The 20,114-nt window shown below is 47.8% G+C and overlaps 1 protein-coding gene across 1 annotated transcript in view; it reads left to right on the top strand.

Annotated features, from left to right (window-relative positions):
• The window catches only part of SGSH (N-sulfoglucosamine sulfohydrolase), a 106,245-nt gene that overhangs the window by 17,309 nt on the left and 68,822 nt on the right, over positions 1–20,114 (top strand). The window contains exons 3-5 of the mRNA XM_063960759.1: positions 8,737–8,842; positions 10,693–10,843; positions 12,096–12,252. Coding sequence (XP_063816829.1) covers positions 8,737–8,842; positions 10,693–10,843; positions 12,096–12,252 — 414 coding nt within the window. The remainder of the gene's footprint in view (positions 1–8,736; positions 8,843–10,692; positions 10,844–12,095; positions 12,253–20,114) is intronic.

Below are 20,114 nucleotides of genomic sequence, written 5' to 3'. Positions count from 1 at the left end.
TCACTATGAAGGACCCTGGGGATAGGAAGATAGAGACTACTCTAAAATCTATCTACACAGTAGCAGATCTGTCTCAAAGGCCAGTCATAGCAGGTTGCTGGATGACTCATGCCATTAATTCCTGGGCTACTCAGATTCAGGAGGGCCTCTCTGGGGATATGACCCTGGTCACTACTGTGACTCTCCTGAAGCACATTCAGGACACTGCACACATCCTGTGTGATTCTCTCAAGAAGATAGGCAATATTAATGCTAGGACCACTGCTATGGCAGTGTCAGCGTGCAGGGCCTTGTGGTTGCGTCAGTGGGTAGCGGATGCAGAAGCCAAGCGCAGTGTAGAATCTCTCCCCTTTTCAGGGGAATGGCTCTTTGGGGTAGAATTGGATACGTGGATTTCTAAAGTTACTGCAGGGAAATCCATGTTCCTCCCCTCTGGAGCCCCGCAGGCTAGCCGTTCCTACCCGGGGCCATCTACCCAGACCTTTCGGTCTAACAGGTTTAGATCTGGGGCCAAAGGTGCCTCCAACGCAGCTAGAGGCACCAGAGGTAAGTTCAGAAAACCAGCGATTTGCTAGTTCTCAGAAGAACACCGGTACAGCTTCCACTAAGGCCTCAGCATGACGGTGCCCACTCACCCTGAGGGGATCTCGGAGTGGGATTTCCAGTGCGTCACTTCAGCCGCATCTGGGAAAGTTCCTTCCAGGATACCTGGGTCAGGGACCTCATTTCTCAGGGCTACAAGCTGGAGTTCGACAGTGCTCCTCCCCAACGATTTATCAAATCCAGCTTACCAGCTTTGGAGGATACACGTGTTACGCTGCAACAGGCCATCCTAAAATTGGTCCAATCCCAAGTCATTGTTCCAGTGCCGCTGCAACAACAGGGAAAGGGTTACTACTCCAGCCTGTTAGTGGTTCCAAAACCGGACGGTTCGGTAAGGCCCATTTTGAATCTAAAATCCTTGAACCCTTATCCAAAGGTTTTTAAGTTCAAGATGGAATCCTTGCGAGCAGTGATTGTGGGCCTGGAATGATAAAGCTGAATATTTATCTTATTTAAAACCCTTTAAGAGGTCTAAGAACACTGTACGCTATTGACGTATGGAGTACCGTAAGGGTACGCACGTTGCGTAACAATCGCTTAGCCGTAGTCGAGACGCTCAAGCGTCACGTTCGCTTACGGCCAAGAGATCACAGGCAGGCACGCTATAGGCTGCCGACTAACGTAATGATTCGCTATAGCGTTGCGGACGCTCGGGACCACGAGGAGATCACCAGCGGCGCAGACGCTCACAATGTTAAACCTTTATAACTATACCATAAAACAGTGTATTATGCTGTAAACCTTGGTGTAGAGATAAGATGAGAATGCAACACTTTGTAAGCGGGTTTAACTTTAAAGCTGTTTGAGCGATAGAGACGCTCCTATTACCCACTGCAATATAATGAACACACAATACCGGTCTAAGGGTCTAACGCCTTTTAAGGAAATGAATGAATGTTCAAAAGAATAATACAATACAAGTCATACACTACCAATATAACATAGACTACCTAACCAGATAACTACACAGGAAATACAATATCAGTACAATAACTATATAAGAGAAACGAGAGAGAAAGAGAAGAGAGAGAGAGAGATATGGCTCAGAATAACAAGAAAGACAATATGATTGCGGAGAAAACTTACGCACAAAGGGGAACGATCGCATGCGCCTCTGGACATCCAGCTTCCGATTATCAGCAATGAGAACCGTTGAAGAGTGAGAGCTGGATGTGATCGGCTTGTCTATTTATGCCCCACACACAATACAATTCAATGGTCCCTACAATCTCATTGTTCATTGGACACAGGAATTCCTCCTCGTATTATAACAAAAGGTCATAGGTTGATTCATACAGGTGGGCTGTGACAATTTCCAACTGCTCAGGTGGGTGGGAAACTAGGTTTCCCGCCGCATGGATAAGTAAGTGCAAATAATAGTAAATGGACATAAACTTCTTATGTCCATAACTATTCGCACGAGCGATTAATCTGTTTCAAACCAACACCGGAATATTGCTAATTAAATATTCTTCCGATGGATACTAAACACCACTGTATTACTCCTGTCTGACCCTTCGTATCAAACAAAGAGGGATTTCTCTGTCCATGAACATGCTACATTAACCAAACTTTCAGATTCTATCAAAGGGACCATAATCTACAAAATACATTATATGGTGAAAATATGTAACGAAAGATTCGCCCGCTGGACGCATACAATCTCTACCGTAAATGCGCATACCGTGCGCCTGCGGGTGCCCGCAACAGCGAGTATGCGCACGCACGGGAGAGCGCACGCACGCGCAGCAGGGACACATATGAGGTGAAAATATGGCAGTGTGCATCGTGATATTTTTCTGACTTTGACAGGAAGAAAGGGAGTTCATGGTCTCCCTGGATATAAAGGACGCCTATCTCCATATCCCAATTTGGCCCCTCATCAGGCCTACCTGAGGTTTGCCCTGCTGAACGATCACTACCAGTTCCAAGCGCTACCCTTCGGCCTGTCCACAGCTCCAATGGTGTTCACGAAGGTGATTGTGGAGATGATGTTCCAACTCTGGATTCAAGGGGTCAATGTTATCCCTTACCTGGACAATCTCTTGATAAAAGCAAGATCCAGGGAGCTTTTGTTGCTCCATATTGACCGCACTATCCAGCTTCTGTCACACCATGGGTGGATCCTCAATCTACAGAAGTCTCACCTGGAGCCAACTCAGAGGCTCCTGTTCCTGGGAATGTTTCTGGATACTGTGGCCCAAAAAGTTTTTCTCCCAGAGGACAAGGCGGGAACACTTCAGGAGATGGTCTTCATGGTTTTTCGGCCTACTCGGGTATCCATCCATCTGTGTATACGGTTGTTGGGGCAAATGGTTGCCTCATACGAGGTGATCCAGGATGGAAGGTTCCATGCCAGGACTTTCCAGTTGGATTTCCTGAGCAAATAGTCCGGATCACATCTGCAGATGCACCGGATAATTCGGCTGTCACCTCAGGCCAGAATTTCTCTCCTGTGGTGGCTGCAGTCTTCCAACCTACTGGAAGGCAGAAATTTCGGGATTCAGGATTGGATACTCCTCACGACGGATGCGAGTCTGTGAGGATGGGGAGCCGTCACCCAGGGGGCTCAGTTCCAGGGCAGGTGGTAAGCCCACGAAGCCCTCCTTCCAATCAACATTCTGTAACTTCGGGCGATCTACAATGCTTTGATTCTGGCCTCTCCTCTGCTCAGGAATCAAGCAATCCAGGTACAGGCGGATAACGCCACTGCAGTGGCGTACATCAATTGACAAGGAGGGACAAAAAGCAGGGCCTGCATTCGAGAGGTGTCAAGGATACTCCTCTGGGCAGAAAGAAATGAAAGAGTAATGTCTACAATCTTCATTCCAGGAGTAGACAACTGGGAAGCGGACTTCCTATGTCGTCACGATCTCCAGCCAGGAGAGTGGGGGCTCCACCACCAGGTGTTTCAGCAGATCATCGACCGCTGGGGCTGCCCACAGATAGACATGATGGCTTCTCGCCTCAACAAGAAGCTTCATTGGTGCTGCTCACGAACCAGGGACCCTTGAGCGAGGGCAGTAGATGCTCTGGCATCACCGTGGCCTTACCGGATGGTCTACCTGTTTCCTCCGATTCCATTGCTCCCAAGGGTGCTCAAGCGAATCAGTAATCAAAGAGTCCAGGCAATCCTGATTGCCCCGGATTGGCCTCGGAGAGCTTGGTACGCGGATCTTCTGGACATGTCCGTCAAAGACCCTTTGCCATTGTGAAGAGGTCTTCTTCAACAAGGACCGTTCGTCTACCCGGACTTATGGTGACTTTGTTTGACGGCATGGAAGTTGAGCGGAATATCCTAGCTCACAAGAGTCTTTCCAAAAAGGTTATTGCTACCATGGTTCAGGCCAGGAAACCTGTGACGTCAAAACACTATCATCATATCTGGAGGAGATATGTCTCTTGGTGCGAGGAACGCACGTATCCGCCTGCAGAGTTTCACTTGGGACATTTCTTACGTTTTCTGCAAGCTGGTGTAGATAAGGGCTTACATCTGGGTTCCATTAAGGTCCAGATTTCAGCTTTCTCAATTTTCTTCCAGAAGAAATTGGCAGTATTGCCAGAAGTTCAGACCTGCTTGCAAGGAGTACTCCATATACAACCGCCTTTTGTGACGCCTACAGCACCCTGGGATTTGGATGTAGTGTTGGCATTTCTACAGTCCTCCTGGTTTGAACCTCTGATGACGGTAGAAGACAAGTACCTCGCATGGAAAATGGTGATGTTCCTGGCCTTGGCTTCTGCTCGACGTGTCTCAGAATTTGGGGCCTTATCATGTAAAAGTCCGTACTTGGGTGGTCATTCCGAGTTGTTCGCTCGCAAGCTGCTTTTAGCAGCTTTGCACACGCTAAGCCGCCGCCTACTGGGAGTGAATTTTAGCTTATCAAAATTGCGAACGAAAGATTCGCAATATTGCGAAAAGACTTCTATGTGCAGTTTCTGAGTAGCTCGAGACTTACTCTGCCAGTGCGATCAGTTCAGTGCTTGTCGTTCCTGGTTTGACGTCACAAACACACCCAGCATTCGCCCAGACACTCCTCCGTTTCTCCAGCCACTCCCGCGTTTTTCCTAGAAACGGTAGCGTTTTTTCGCACACACCCATAAAACGGCCAGTTTCTGCCCAGAAACACCCACTTCCTGTCAATCGCATTACGATCACCAGAACGAAGAAAAAACCTCGTAATGCCGTGAGTAAAATACCTAACTGCATAGCAAATTTACTTGGCGCAGTCGCACTGCGGACATTGCGCATGCGCATTAGCGACTAATCGCTCCGTTGCGAGAAAAAAATAACGAGCTAACAACTCGGAATGACCCCCTTGGTCTTTTACGAGGACAGAGCGGAGCCCCGGACTAGACAGCAGTTCCTGACGAAGGTTGTCTACACATTTCACCGGAATTAACCTATTGTGGTTCCGTCAGGTTGTGGCGCTTCTGCTCCTCCAGAGGCGTTGGATGCTGTGCGAGCCTTGAAGATCTATATAAAGAGAACGGCTCAGATAAGAAAGACGGATTCCTTGTTCGTGCACTATGATGTGCAGAAAAAGGGTTGCCCTGCTTCAAAGCAGTCCATTGCTCGTTGGCTTAGACTGACTATCCAACAGGCCTATGTGTTGGCAGCCTTACCTGTTCCTAAGTCTCTAAAGGCCCACTCTACAAGATTGGTGGGCTCTTTCTGGGCGGCTGCCAGTGGAGTCTCGGCCTTGCAATTATGGTGAGCTGCTAACAGGTCGGGGAAGAGCACTTTTGTAAGGTTCTACAAGTTTGATACCCTGGCCAAATAGGATACCCAGTTTGTAAGCTTTGGGACGTCCCCATCGTACTAAGGGGTTCATTCCGACCCGTTCGCACGCAGCGGTTCATCGCTGCGGTGCGAAAGGGTCGGGACTGCGCCTGCGCGGCGCCCGCATTGTGCACGCGCGTCGCCAGGCAGCACCGCCGCCAGCGGAAAAAGTGATCGCAGCGGCGATCACAAGAAGACTGACAGGCGGGATGTGTTCTGGGGCGTCAACTGAACATTTTCCAGGCGTTTGGAGGGCGGATGTCTGACGTAAATTCCGGGACCTTCGTCGCTGGATCCGTCGCACAGGGTAAGTAGGTCTCACCCTGGTCTTGTTTTGCAGGAAACTTTTTTAGCATAGCAGGGCTGCACAAGCGATCGTAGCCCTGCTGGCTAAAAAACACTCCCACATAGGCGGCATCTAGTTGAACGCACGAGCAGCAAAAAGTTGCTACGTGTGATCAACTCGGAATGACGCGCTAAGTCTCCCCAATATCCCTTATGGATGCTAGAGAAAATAGGATTTTAATTACCTACCGGTAAATCCTTTTCTCGTAGTCCATAAGGGATATTCCAAGTTGATCGCAGCAGGAATTTTGTTAGCAGTTGGTCAAAACCATGTGCACTGCAGGGGAGGCAGATATAACATGTGCAGAGAGAGTTAGATTTGGGTGGGTTATTTTGTTTCTGTGCAGGGTAAATACTGTCTGCTTTATTTTTACACTGCAAATTAGATTGCAGATTGAACACACAACACCCAAATCTAACTCTCTCTGCACATGTTACATCTGCCTCCCCTGCAGTGCACATGGTTTTGCCCAACTGCTAACAAAATTCCTGCTGCGATCAACTTAGAATTACCCCCATTGGGCGCCGCCTCAGTGCGTTTACTTTTCTGCAGGCTCTCGCTATATGGTTACCTGTTCAGCTGTTGCTGTTTGTTCTTGCCAGCCGTTGCTTGTTGTTGTATGGTAGTAGTGTTGTTATGTTCCTTCTCTCAAGTATGTCCTTTCTCCTTCAGGCACTGTTTTACCTATAACTACCTGTGGAGGGGGGATAGAGGGGAGGAGTCAGCACACCCAGTTGAAAATTTTTAAAGTGCACCGGCTCACCCCTTCTATACCCCATCGTACTAAGGCCCTCATTCCAAGTTGTTCGCTCGCTAGCTGCTTTTAGCAGCCGTGCAAACGCTAAGCCGCCGCCCTCTGGGAGTGTGTCTTAGCTTAGCAGAATTGCGAACGAAAGGATCGCAGCGCTGCTACAAAAAAAGATTGTGCAGTTTCTGAGTAGCTCGAGACCTACTCCTAGCTTGCGATCACTTCAGACTATTTAGTTCCTGTTTTGACGGCACGAACACGCCCTGCGTTCGGCCAGCCACGCCTACGTTTTCCCAGCCACTGCTGCGTTTTTATCTGACATGCCTGCGTTTTTCCACACACTCCCTGAAAACGGTCAGTTGACACCCAGAAACACCCACTTCCTGTCAATCAATCTGCGGCCAGCACTGCGACTGAAAAGCGTCACTAGAGCTTGTGTAAAATGCATCGGCCTTTGTGAAAGTACGTCGCGCGTGTGCATTGAGCCGCATACGCATGCGCAGAAGTGCCGATTTTTAGCCTGATCGCTGCGCTGCGATCAACTCGGAATGACTACCTACAGGTAAGTCTCCCCAATATCCCTTATGGACTACGAGAAAAGGATTTACCGGTAGGTAATTAAATACTATTTTATTAGTGACCTGTGAGCCGTGTATTAAAATACTTAAGATTACATGGCTGAGCGTTTGTATTGCAATTCTGTGCTTGGGGCCTAATTCAGAAAGGATTGCAAGTTCTGCTAATTAGCAGAATTTGCAATCCTTTTGTTAGCATGCTGGGGGCCGCCTCCCCCTTCAACAAGCAGAAATCTCACACCCGTTTTCCAGGGAGTGGTGAAGCCAAGTACTGCGGACACAGTTTCCTTGGCCTCGCAAGCCACTCTGCGATGGCAGCGGCGATCGCATTTTCTGCGGCCCCGCTTTCCCCCCGCAGAAAATGTGGGCGCATTCGCAGGACAGCGCTGCGCATGCACCTGCATATTTTTCGTATTTTTTGCGGTTGTATCGCACACTGCGATCCAACCTGAATAAGGGCCTTAATGCGTACTTCCCAGCCTGGTATGATTGTGACAAAATATCCACCCATCACTCTCCCCAAACCTTAATCTATTGATAATCTCAAAAAAGTCATATTCCTCTTCCTATATTCCCCAACTATTTGCTACTAGAATTGGGACTGTGTAGGGCTTTATTTATGAATCAGAGGCTTTGTAAGCTGCTGCTTCCCGGTGGGTTGGAGGTGAAAATTTAAAGCAGTAATCACAGTCCGCATGCTGCTTTAAATCTTCACCTCCAACCTGCCATACAGCGGTGGTGTTTTTTTGTTTTGTTTTTTTTTTTTTGGTCAATTTGTTCTAGGAAGAAACTACCAATATTACTATTTCTAGGGGAGATTTTAATATAGGGTTAGCAGTAATTGCCTTGGATTTAAGACCGTCAAATTAGTTGTATGTAGACCAGAAGATTACACTTTACAGTGCCAGTAATTTAAATACTCCTAAGAAATCATGTTGCAATAATGTGTATACGCATTTAATACCTAAATACAAGAGATATCATTAAAGGGAAAGTGCAAATTTTGATTTAAAAAAAAAACAAAAAAACCTCTGCTGCAGTGATTTGTATTATGCTATGTAAAGGCAAACGTCCAGATGGTGCAGCGTGGAAACTAACCTGGAGTTGGTAGAATGGACCCTACCAAGAGTGGCGTCCACTTCTCGTATAGGCCCTACACATTAGGCGATTACACTGAAAGATATGAACGATCTCGTTCATTAATGAACCATATACCATACATATCTTTCAGTGTGCAGGCACCAACGATGAACGATGCGTGGCCCCGCGCTCGTTCATCGTTGGTGCCGGGTCGCTTATACATGCAGGCAAATATGGACAATCTCGTCCATATTACCATGCATTGCTATGGTGCCGGGAGACATGGGGAGTGAAGAAATTTCACTCCCCCTTCGCCAGGTCGCCCGTCGGCTGCATCGGTCGCCAGGCACCTCGGTGGCTTATCGATTAGGGTGTAGGGCCCAATGCAGTTAATAATGTGGGGAGGATATCAAACATTGTGATAGATTTTTAGTATTTGGTTCTATTGGATTCAGTTCAGATAACACCCAGATATAAATGTATTGTGCTGCATTGTTTGTTTCTTTGCTAAACCTTTACTTTGCAATGTGTGGAAAAAACCTGTAACTCACATGCATCTTTTTTTATGACCATAACCATTGAGCATGTCCTTTGTCTACAGCACCAGAATGGCATATATGGCCTACACCAAGATGTGCATCACTTTAACTCCTTTGATGAAGTGGAGAGTTTGCCCCTGCTGCTCAGCCAGGCTGGCATCCGCACAGGTATGCAATGGCTATAATGTGGCACGGAACTCACAAGTGCAAATGAGAAAAAATAATCATCCTATAATTGTCTCTGTTTATTAACTTTATTTTTTATTAGGTCCTGTAAACATGTCCTCTGTAATGATTTATAATGTGACATAGTAGCAGTGAAAAGTAAAGTGTCTAAATGTTACATCCAATATACACTGCTCCAAAAAATAAAGGGAACACTAAAATAACACATCCTAGATCTGAATGAATGAAATATTCTTATTGAATACTTTGTTCTTTACATAGTTGAATGTGCTGACAACAAAATGACACAAAAATTATCAATGGAAATCAAATTTATTAAGCCATGGAGGTCTGGATTTGGAGTCACCCTCAAAATTAAAGTGGAAAAACACACTACATGCTGATCCAACTTTGATGTAATGTCCTTAAAACAAGTCAAAATGAAGCTCAGTAGTGTGTGTGGCCTCCACGTCTCTGTATGACCTCCCTACAACCCACACAAGTTGCTCAGGTAGTGCAGCTCATCCAGGATGGCACATCAATGCGAGCTGTGGCAAGAAGGTTTGCTGTGTCTGTCAGCGTAGTGTCCAGAGCATGGAGGCGCCACCAGGAGACAGGCTAGTACATCAGGAGACGTGGAGGAGGCCGTAGGAGGACAACAACCCAGCAGCAGGACTGCTACCTCAGCCTTTGTGCAAGGAGGAACGGGAGGAGCACTGCCAGAGCCCTGCAAAATGACCTCCAGCAAGCCAGAAATGTGCATGTGTCTACTCAAACGATCAGAAACAGACTCCATGAGGGTGGTATGAGGGCCCGATGTCCACAGGTGGGGGTTGTGCTTATAGCCCAACACCGTGCAGGACGTTTGGCATTTGCCAGAGAACACCAAGATTGGCAAATTCGCCACTGGCGCCCTGTGCTCTTCACAGATGAAAGCAGGTTCTCACTGAGCACATGTGACAGACGTGACAGAGTCTGGAGATGCCAAGGAGAACGTTCTGCTGCCTGCAACATCCTCCAGCATGACCGGTTTGGCAGTGGGTCAGTAATGGTGTGGTGTGGCATTTCTTTGGGGGGCCACACAGCCCTCCATGTGCTCGCCAGAGGTAGCCTGACTGCCATTAGGTACCGAGATGAGATCCTCAGACCCCTTGTGAGACCATATGCTGGTGCGGTTGGCCCTGGGTTCCTCCTAATGCAAGACAATGCTAGACCTCATGTGGCTGGAGTGTGTCAGCAGTTCCTGCAAGACGAAGGCATTGATGCTATGGACTGGCCCGCCCGTTCCCCAGACCTGAATCCAATTGAGCACATCTGGGACATCATGTCTCGCTCCATCCACCAACGCTACGTTGCACCACAGACTGTCCAGGAGTTGGCGGATGCTTTAGTCCAGGTCTGGGAGGAGATTCCTCAGGAGACCATCCGCCACCTCATCAGGAGCATGCCCAGGCATTGTAGGGAGGTCATTCAGGCACGTAGAGGCCATACACACTACTGAGCCTCATTTTGACTTGTTTTAAGGACATTACATCAAAGTTGGATCAGCCTGTAGTGTGTTTTTCCACTTTAATTTTGAGGGTCACTCCAAATCCAGACCTCCATGGGTTAATACATTTGATTTCCATTGATAATTTTTGTGTCATTTTGTTGTCAGCACATTCAACTATGTAAAGAACAAAGTATTTAATAAGAATATTTCATTCATTCAGATCTAGGATGTGTTATTTTAGTGTTCCCTTTATTTTTTTGAGCAGTGTACATGACCAGTTGCACGACCAGAATGAAACAGCAAACCTAACTTGGGTTCATTCATGTATAAAGCTTTCTAACAGCCTTTATATGTGTTCTAGGAATTATTGGAAAAAAGCACGTGGGCCCAGAGGCTGTTTATCCATTTGACTTTGCCTACACAGAAGAGAACAGCTCAGTGCTACAAGTTGGACGCAACATAACGCGAATTAAATTGTTGGTCAGAAAGTTTTTTCAAAGCCAGGATAAGAGGTGAACATTGAAGGAATTAACTAATTTGGACCCATCAAAAACTTTATATTTTTAGAAATGTGTTCATGCTCCTTTCTTGTTGTTTTCAATGTCAGTACTCCCTTTACTTCTGCATCCCATCTTCATATATTCTGTTTTATTAGTACCACATCCACAGAAAGTCACCTGTTTTCTCTCCTATCATTGAAGTTCAGCCTGCAGTTTCCTCCTAATACGCTCAATGTTCTGTTTGACACAACGTACATAGGTGGTCATTCCGAGTTGATCGCTCGCTAGCCGTTTTTAGCAGCCGTGCAAACACTATGCCGCCTCCCACTGGGAGTGTATGTTAGCTTAGCAGAAGTGCGAACGAAAAGATCGCAGAGCGGCTACAAAGTTTTTTTGTGCAGTTTTAGAGTAGCTCAAAACCTACTCAGCGCTTGCGATCACTTCAGACTGTACAGTTCCTGTTTTGACCTCACAAACACGCCCTGCGTTCGCCCAGCCACACCTGCGTTTTTTCTGTCACGCCTGCGTTTTTCTGAACACTCCCTGAAAACGGTCCGTTGACACCCAGAAACGCCCACTTCATGTCAATCACTCTGTGGCCAGCAGTGCGACTGAAAAGCTTCGCTAGACCCTGTGTGAAACTACATCGTTCATTGTAATAGTACGTCGCGCGTGCGCATTGCGCCGCATGCGCAGAAGTGCCAGGTTTTTGCCTCATCGCTGCACAGCGACTGAAAGCAGCTAGCGAACAACTCGGAATGACCACCCTAGGCCCTTATTCAGGTTTGTTAGCAAACCAAAAAAGCAAGCAAATGAGCAAAACCATGTTGCACTGCATGTGGGGCAGATGTAACATGTGCAGAGAGAGTTAGATTTGGGTGGGGTGTGTACAAACTGAAATCTAAAGTGCAGTGTAGAAATTAAGCAGCCAGCATTTACCCTGCACAGAAACAAAATCTAAATCTCTCTGCACGTTACATCTGCCCCACCTGCAGTGCAACATGGTTTTGGCCAATTGCTAACTTTTCATTTGCTAACAAACCAGAATAACCCCCGTAGTTTTCTAGTTGCTTCTGCTAACAACAGTGTTATCTGATCACTTATACTGTGCAATTTGTTCCTACAATGTAGTAGACATGTCTGTTACCCCAGTGTGTAACATACTCTGTATTGATATTAAGACACATGGGTGTCCTGTGATGCAGTTACTTGTATTGGACAGATTTCTATCATATCTTACTATGTTTCATCTTATCTTTCAAAGGCCTTTCTTTCTTTATGTTGCTTTCCATGACCCCCACCGCTGCGGACACTCTCAGCCACAGTACGGGCCATTCTGTGAGAAGTTTGGAAATGGGGAACCAGGTATGGGAAGAATTCCAGACTGGACTCCACAGTATTACACACCAGAAGAAGTCAAGGTACCCCATTCCTGAAAATAGCTTTTAAATGTGACAAATTCACGTTTGGTAGTTTATTTTTTTGCCCGTTTCTTTGCGTGCGTGGATGTCTATTATGCGGAACTAATTTTACACAGACAGACGTGCCATCTAACATTGTGATTTATATCGCAATGTATACTTTGATCACAGTATTTCTTTGTAAACAATATTTACAGTTTTTCCTTCAGGGATTAACACAAAAAGATGCTTCGGGCCACTAACTTCTGAGCAAGACATGTAAAGCTGCCCATGGGAGAAGCAGCTGGTCCTGAGATCTACGCCTGCAGCCCTGAGCGTTTGCCCCGCAACATGTTGATTGTCATAGCGAAGCAAATGCTTACAGGAACTGCAGGCGCTTAAATAGAAAAGGAAAATTGTTGGTGATATGGTATAAACACAGTCTCACCTGCACCACATCCCGTTTAGACTCTCTGGCTCAGTTAGGTTCCTCTGCAGAGCAGTCACTTTATGTTGGGTTCCGTTGCATAACATGGGCGGAGTCAAGTTCTGCAGAAGCATGATCAGAACACCAACTTTCAGTGCGCCGAGTGTCAAGTGTCTGTTTTTTCCCTTATTGCTCCTCTTTCTGATGTCACATCAGTATCATGCATACCTCGGTTTCTTCCTAGGTCGCTAAGCTACTGTATACAGTAGTGAAAGCGTGATCAAAAATCATCCAGTAGTTTTTTGTGATGCCAGAACGAGGAAACAGAAAAAACTCGGCCAGTAACACCCCTAATTGAATCTGACCAAAACAAAATATTATCACAGCATTTGTACATTATGTCTGTTCCTTACATTACATTACTTAGGTTAATGCAGTTCTCGACAAATCCCAGGGGCCAGGTTGCCATGTCCCCTAGATTTTGCTGCCTGGCTACCAAATTTTGCAGGGAGGGAGGAAGCAAATCTTTTCAGCCCTAGCAGAGATTCATGAGAGTACCTGTATTGCAGCGGCCGTTTACTGCACAGGAGTGCATGTGCTGAGTATCTGGCTAGAGCCTGCGCTGTCTGCTCGCTCCAGATTGTGGCTGAATAGAGATCTCCAATAAGAGTGTCTATGCGTGGACAGGTATTGCGTTTTTGGAGGGGACAGTGACGTTGCCACAGCGCAGGGTATTGTTTATTGTTTGGCTGGGGCAATGGTAGCTGTGGAGGGCATGGTTGGCCCGGAGATACCTCCTTAGTTTTATTTGCGTAGGTGGGGTGTTGTTAGCTGTTCACTAATGTGGCCAACGCAGGGAGAGAGGGTTGTGTTGTTTGCCCATGGGGTAGCCGCACAGCAGTGTGGCCACAGAGGGCTGGTTTGCGTGGGGGCATCCCCTTAGTTGTGTGGTCGTGGCAGTGGTTTGCCTGGGGGATGGGGGGGAGCTGCTCAGCAATGTGGTCTGGTCCCTACACTTTCATCCTGGCTCCTAGATTTTAGAAATATTTGTCAAGCCCTGGGATAATGGATGATGATTCTCCAGCTTTCCAGGGGTACATGATCTTAAACACTAAGGACTTGTTTACAGTTGGATGCAAGTCCATTTACACAACGTAAAATGCTTATTTCTCTGACGTCCTAGTGGATGCTGGGAACTCCGTAAGGACCATGGGGAATAGCGGGCTCCGAAAGAGACTGGGCACATCTAAGAAAGAATTAGGACTACCTGGTGTGCACTGGCTCCTCACTCTATGCCCCTCCTCCAGACCCCAGTTAGAATTCTGTGCCCGTCCGAGCTGGTTGCACACTAGGGGCTCTCCTGAGCTCCTAGAAAAGAAAGTATATATTTAGGTTTTTTATTTTCAGTGAGATCTGCTGGCAACAGACTCACTGCTACAAAGGACTTAGGGGAGAGAAGCGAACCTACCTGCTTGCAGCTAGCTTGGGCTTCTAGGCTACTGGACACCATTAGCTACAGAGGGATCGAACACAGGCCCAGCCTCGGTCGTCCGGTCCCGGAGCCGCGCCGCCGTCCCCCTTGCAGAGCCAGAAGCAAGAAGAACGTCCAGGAAATCGGCGGCTGAAGACTCCGGTCTTCATTAAGGTAGCGCACAGCACTGCAGCTGTGCGCCATTGCTCCCCATGCACACCACACTCCGGTCACTGATGGGTGCAGGGCGCTGGGGGGGGGGGCGCCCTGGGCTGCAATAAGAGTACCTTATATTGGCATAAAACACATAATATAGTCAGTAAGAATATATATGTGTAAAATCCCCTGCCAAAAATATCCTTAAAAAAGCGGGAGAAGTCCGCCGAGAAGGGGGCGGGGCTATCTCCCTCAGCACACTGGCGCCATTTCCTCTCACAGCTCCGCTGGAGGGACGCTCCCCAGGCTCTCACCTGCAGTTTCCAGGCTCAATAGGGTGAAAAAGAGAGAGGGGGCACTAAATATAGGCGAAAACTGTATATTTATAGCAGCTATAGGGGAAAAATCACTGTGTGTAGTGTGAATCCCTGCATTATATAGCGCTCTGGTGTGTGCTGGCATACTCTCTCTCTGTCTCCCCAAAGGACTTTGTGGGGTCCTGTCCTCAGTCAGAGCATTCCCTGTGTGTGTGTGTGTGTCGGTACGGCTGTGTCGACATGATTGATGAGGAAGATTATATGGAGGCGGAGCAGGTGCCGATAAGTGTGATGTCACCCCCTGCGGGGTCGACACCAGAGTGGGTGGATATGTGGAAGGTATTAACCGACAGTGTCAACTCCTTTACATAAAAGGCTAGATGACGTACAGCAGTGGGACAGCCGGCTTCTCAGCTCGTGCCTGCCCAGGCGTCTCAAAAGCCATCAGGGGCTCAAAAACGCCCGCTACCTCAGATGGCAGACACAGATGTCGACACGGAGTCTGACTCCAGTGTAGACGTCGATGAGACAAATGTAAAATCCAAAAGGGCCATCCGTTGTATGATTACGGCAATGAAAAATGTGTTGCACATTCTGACAATAACCCAGTTACCACAAAAAAGGGTATTATAGTTGGGGAGAAAAAGCATCCAGTGGTTTTTCCCCCATCAGATGAATTGAATAAAGTGTGTGAAGTGGGGTTCCCCCGATAAGAAAATAGTAATTTCTAAAACGTTACTGATGGCGTACCCTGTCCCGCCAAAGGACAGGTTATGTTGGGAGACGTCCCCTAGGGTGGAGAAGGCACTCACACGCTTGGCAAAAAAAGGTGGCACTGCCGTCTCAGGATACGGCCGCCTTAAAGGAGCCTGCTGATAAAAGCAGGAAGCTATCCTGAAGTCTGTATATACACACTCAGGTATTATACTGAGACCTGCAATTGCTTCAGTGTGTAGTGCTGCAGCAGCTTGGTCCGATACCCTGTCAGATAATATGGATACTAGACAGGGATACTATTTTGCTAACCATAGAGCATTTTAAAGACGTGGTCTTATATATGAGAGATGCACAGAGGGATATTGCCGGCTGGCATCTAAAATTAATGCAATGTCCATTTCTGCCAGAAGAGTATTATGGACTCGGCAGTGGACAGGTGATGCTGATTCTAAAAGGCACATGGAGGTTTTGCCTTATAAGAGTGAGGAATTGTTTGTGTAGGGTCTCTCGGACCTAGTATCCACAGCAACAGCTGGGAAGTCGACATTTTTACCTCAGGTTTCCTCACAGCCTAAGAAAGCACCGTATTATCAGGTACAGTCCTTTCGGCCACAAAAAGGCAAGCGGGTCAGAGGCACTTCCTTTCTGCCCAGAGGCAGGGGTAGAGGGAAAAAGCTGCACCAGACAGCCAGTTCCCTGGAACCAAAATCCTCCCCCGCTTCCTCTAAAGTCCACCGCATGACGCTGGGGCTCCACAGGCGGAGCCAGGTGCAGTGGGGGGGCGCCTCCGGAACTTCAGCGACCAGTGGGTTCGCTCACAGGTAGATCCCTGGGTTCTACAAGTGGTATCTCAGGGATACAAGCTGGAGTTAGAGGCCACTCCCCCTCGCCGTTACCTCAAATCTGCCTTGCCGGCTGCTCCCAAAGAAAGGGAGGTAGTACTGGACGCTATTCACAAGCTGAACTTCCAGCAGGTGATAATCAAGGTACCCCCCCTTCAACAAGGGCGGGGTTACTATTTCACAATGTTGTGGTACCGAAACCAGAGGGTTCGGTGAGACCCATCCTAAATTTAAAATTCTTGAACACTTATATAAGGAAGTTCAAGTTCAAGATGGAATCGCTCAGGGCGGTTATACAAGCCTGGAAGAGGGTGTCCCCATGTACCCACCTCACCAGGAGTACCTCAGGTTTGTGGTACAGGACTGTCATTACCAATGCCAGACGTTGCCGTTTGGTCTGTCCACGGCACCGAGGGTATTTACCAAGGTAATGGCCAAAATGAGGATACTCCTTAGAAAGAAGGGAGTTATAATTATCCCGTACTTGGACGATCTCCTGAAAAGGCGAGGTCCAAGGAGCAGTTGCTAGTCAGCGTAGCACTATCTCAGGAAGTGCTGCATCAGCACGGCTGGATCCTGAATATCCCAAAGTCGCAGCTGATTCCCGCGACGCGTCTGCTGTTCCTGGGTATGATTCTGGACACAGAACAGAAGAAGGTTTTTCTCCAGGAGGAGAAGGCCCAGGAATTATCATCTCTGGTCAGGGACCTCCTGCAACCAAAACGGGTGTCTGTGCATCACTGCACGCGAATCCTGGGAAAGATGGTATCTTTTCCCTTTGGCAGGTTCCATGTGTGGATCCTCCAGTGGGATCTCTTGGACAAGTGGTCCGAATCACATCTTCAGATGCATCGGTGGATCACCCTGTCACCAAGGGCCAGGGTGTCTCTGCTGTGGTGGCTGCAGAGTGCTCATCTTCGTGAAGGCCGCAGATTCGGCATACAGGACTGGGTCCTGGTGACCACGAATGCAAGCCTCCGAGGGTGGGGGGCAGTCACTCAGGGAAGAAAACGTCCAAGGACAAAAACTTCCTTGCATATAAATATGCTGGAACTACGGGTCATTTACAATGCCCTGAGTAGAACAGAATCCCTGCTTCAAAAACAACCGGTGCTGATTCAGTCAGACAACATCACGGCTGTCGCCCATGTAAATCGACAGGGCGGCACAAGAAGCAGGATAGCAATGGCAGAAGCCACAAGGATTCTTCGATGGGCGGAGAATCACGTGATAGCACTGTCAGCAGTGTTCATTCCGGGAGTGGAAAACTGGGAAGCAGACTTCCTCAGCAGACACAACCTCCACCCGGGAGAGTGGGGACTTCATCCAGAAGTCTTCAAGCTGTTTGTACAGCGGTGGGAACGACTACAGGTGGACATGATGGCGTCCCGCCTCAATAAAAAGCTAAAAAGATATTGCGCCAGGTCAAGGGACCCTCAGGCGATAGCTGTGGACGCTAGTGACACCGTGGGTGTACCAGTCGGTTTATGTGTTCCCTCCTCTTCCTCTCATACCCAAGGTACTGAGGAGAATAAGAAGGAGAAGAGTAATAACTATAATCATTGTTCCGGATTGGCCAAGAAGAGCTTGGTACCCAGAACTTCAAGAAATGATCTCAGAGGACCCATGGCCTCTGCCGCTCAGGCAGGACCTGCTGCAGCAGGGGCCCTGTCTGTTCCAAGACTTACCACGACTACGTTTGACGGCATGGCGGTTGAACACCGGATCCTGAAGGAAAAGGGCATTCCGGAGGAAGTCATCCCTACGCTGATTAAAGCTAGGAAGGATGTGACCGCAATACATTATCACCGCATATGGCGAAAATATGTTGCGTGGTGTGAGGCCAGGAAGGCCCCAACGGAGGAATTTCAGCTGGGTCGTTTTCTGCACTTCCTACAGTCAGGGGTGACTTTGGGCCTCAAATTGGGTTCCATTAAGGTCCAGATTTCGGCTCTGTCGATTTTCTTCCAAAAAGAACTGGCTTCACGGCCTGAAGTTCAGACTTTTGTTAAGGGAGTGCTGCATATTCAGCCCCCTTTTGTGCCTCCAGTGGCACCTTGGGAATCTCAACGTGGTGTTGGATTTCCTAAAGTCGCATTGGTTTGAGCCACTTAAAATCGTGGAGCTAAAATATCTCACGTGGAAAGTGGTCATGCTGTTGGCCTTGGCTTCGGCCAGGCGTGTGTCAGAATTGGCGGCTTTGTATTGTAAAAGCCTGTATCTGATTTTCCATATGGATAGGGCGGAATTGAGGACTCGTCCCTAATTTCTTCCTAAGGTGGTATCAGCGTTTCATTTGAACCACTCTATTGTGGTGCCTACGGCTACTCGGGACTTGGAGGATTCCAAGTTGCTAGATGTAGTCAGGGCCCTGAAAATCTATGTTTCCAGGACGGCTAGAGTCAGGAAGACTGACTCGCTATTTATCCTGTATGCACCCAACAAGCTGGGTGCTCCTGCTTCAAAGCAGACTATTGCTCGCTGGATCTGTAGCACGATTCAACTTGCACATTCTGCGGCTGGACTGCCGCATCCTAAATCTGTAAAAGCCCATTCCACGAGGAAAGTGGGCTCTTCTTGGGCGGCTGCCCGAGGGGTCTCGGCTTTACAACTTTGCCGAGCTGCTACTTGGTCGGGTTCAAACACATTTGCAAAATTCTACAAGTTTGATACCCTGGCTGAGGAGGACCTTGAGTTTGCTCATTCGGTGCTGCAGAGTCATCCGCACTCTCCCGCCCGTTTGGGAGCTTTGGTATAATCCCCATGGTCCTTACGGAGTTCCCAGCATCCACTAGGACGTCAGAGAAAATAAGAATTTACTCACCGGTAATTCTATTTCTCGTAGTCCGTAGTGGATGCTGGGCGCCCATCCCAAGTGCGGATTGTCTGCAATACCTGTATATAGTTATTGCTTAACTAAAGGGTTTTTGTTTGGAGCCATCTGTTGAGAGGCTCAGTTGTTATTCATACTGTTAACTGGGTATAGTATCACGAGTTGTACGGTGTGATTGGTGTGGCTGGTATGAGTCTTACCCGGGATTCCAAATCCTTTCCTTATTGTGTCAGCTCTTCCGTGCACAGGCCCTCATTCCGAGTTGATCGGTCGCAAGGCGAATTTAGCAGAGTTACACACGCTAAGCCGCCGCCTACTGGGAGTGAATCTTAGCTTCTTAAAATTGCGACCGATGTATTCGCAATATTGCGATTACTAACTACTTAGCAGTTTCAGAGTAGCTTCAGACTTACTCTGCCTGTGCGATCATTTCAGTGCTTGTCGTTCCTGGTTGACGTCACAAACACACCCAGCGTTCGCCCAGGCACTCCCACCGTTTCCCCGGCCACTCCTGCGTTTTTTCCGGAAACGGTAGCGTTTTCAGCCACACGCCCCTGAAACGCCGTGTTTCCGCCCAGTAACACCCATTTCCTGTCAATCACATTACGATCGCCGGAGCGATGAAAAAGCCGTGAGTAAAATTACTTTCTTCATAGTAAAGTTACTTGGCGCAGTCGCAGTGCGAACATTGCGCATGCGTACTAAGCGGATTTTCACTGCGATGCGATGAAAAATACCGAGCGAACAACTCGGAATGAGGGCCACAGTTTCCTAACTGAGGTCTGGAGGAGGGGCATAGAGGGAGGAGCCAGTGCACACCAGGTAGTCCTAATTCTTTCTTAGATGTGCCCAGTCTCCTTCGGAGCCCGCTATTCCCCATGGTCCTTACGGAGTTCCCAGCATCCACTACGGACTACGAGAAATAGAATTACCGGTGAGTAAATTCTTATTTTTTTTTTTACATTTTTGTTTTCTTTTGCTTAAATCGCAAATTTGCCAATAAACAAAAATTTGTAGATCGTAACTCCACTTTTAGTGGACGTTAACTTTATTATCTGATCTCCCTTAGGGGCCTATTTATCAAATAATATTTGCGGAGGATACCTGCAAATATTAGGGC

Source organism: Pseudophryne corroboree, chromosome 3, assembly GCF_028390025.1.
Source record: "Pseudophryne corroboree isolate aPseCor3 chromosome 3, aPseCor3.hap2, whole genome shotgun sequence".
Taxonomy (NCBI): domain Eukaryota; kingdom Metazoa; phylum Chordata; class Amphibia; order Anura; family Myobatrachidae; genus Pseudophryne; species Pseudophryne corroboree.
This window is presented reverse-complemented; position numbering and strand designations above follow the sequence as displayed.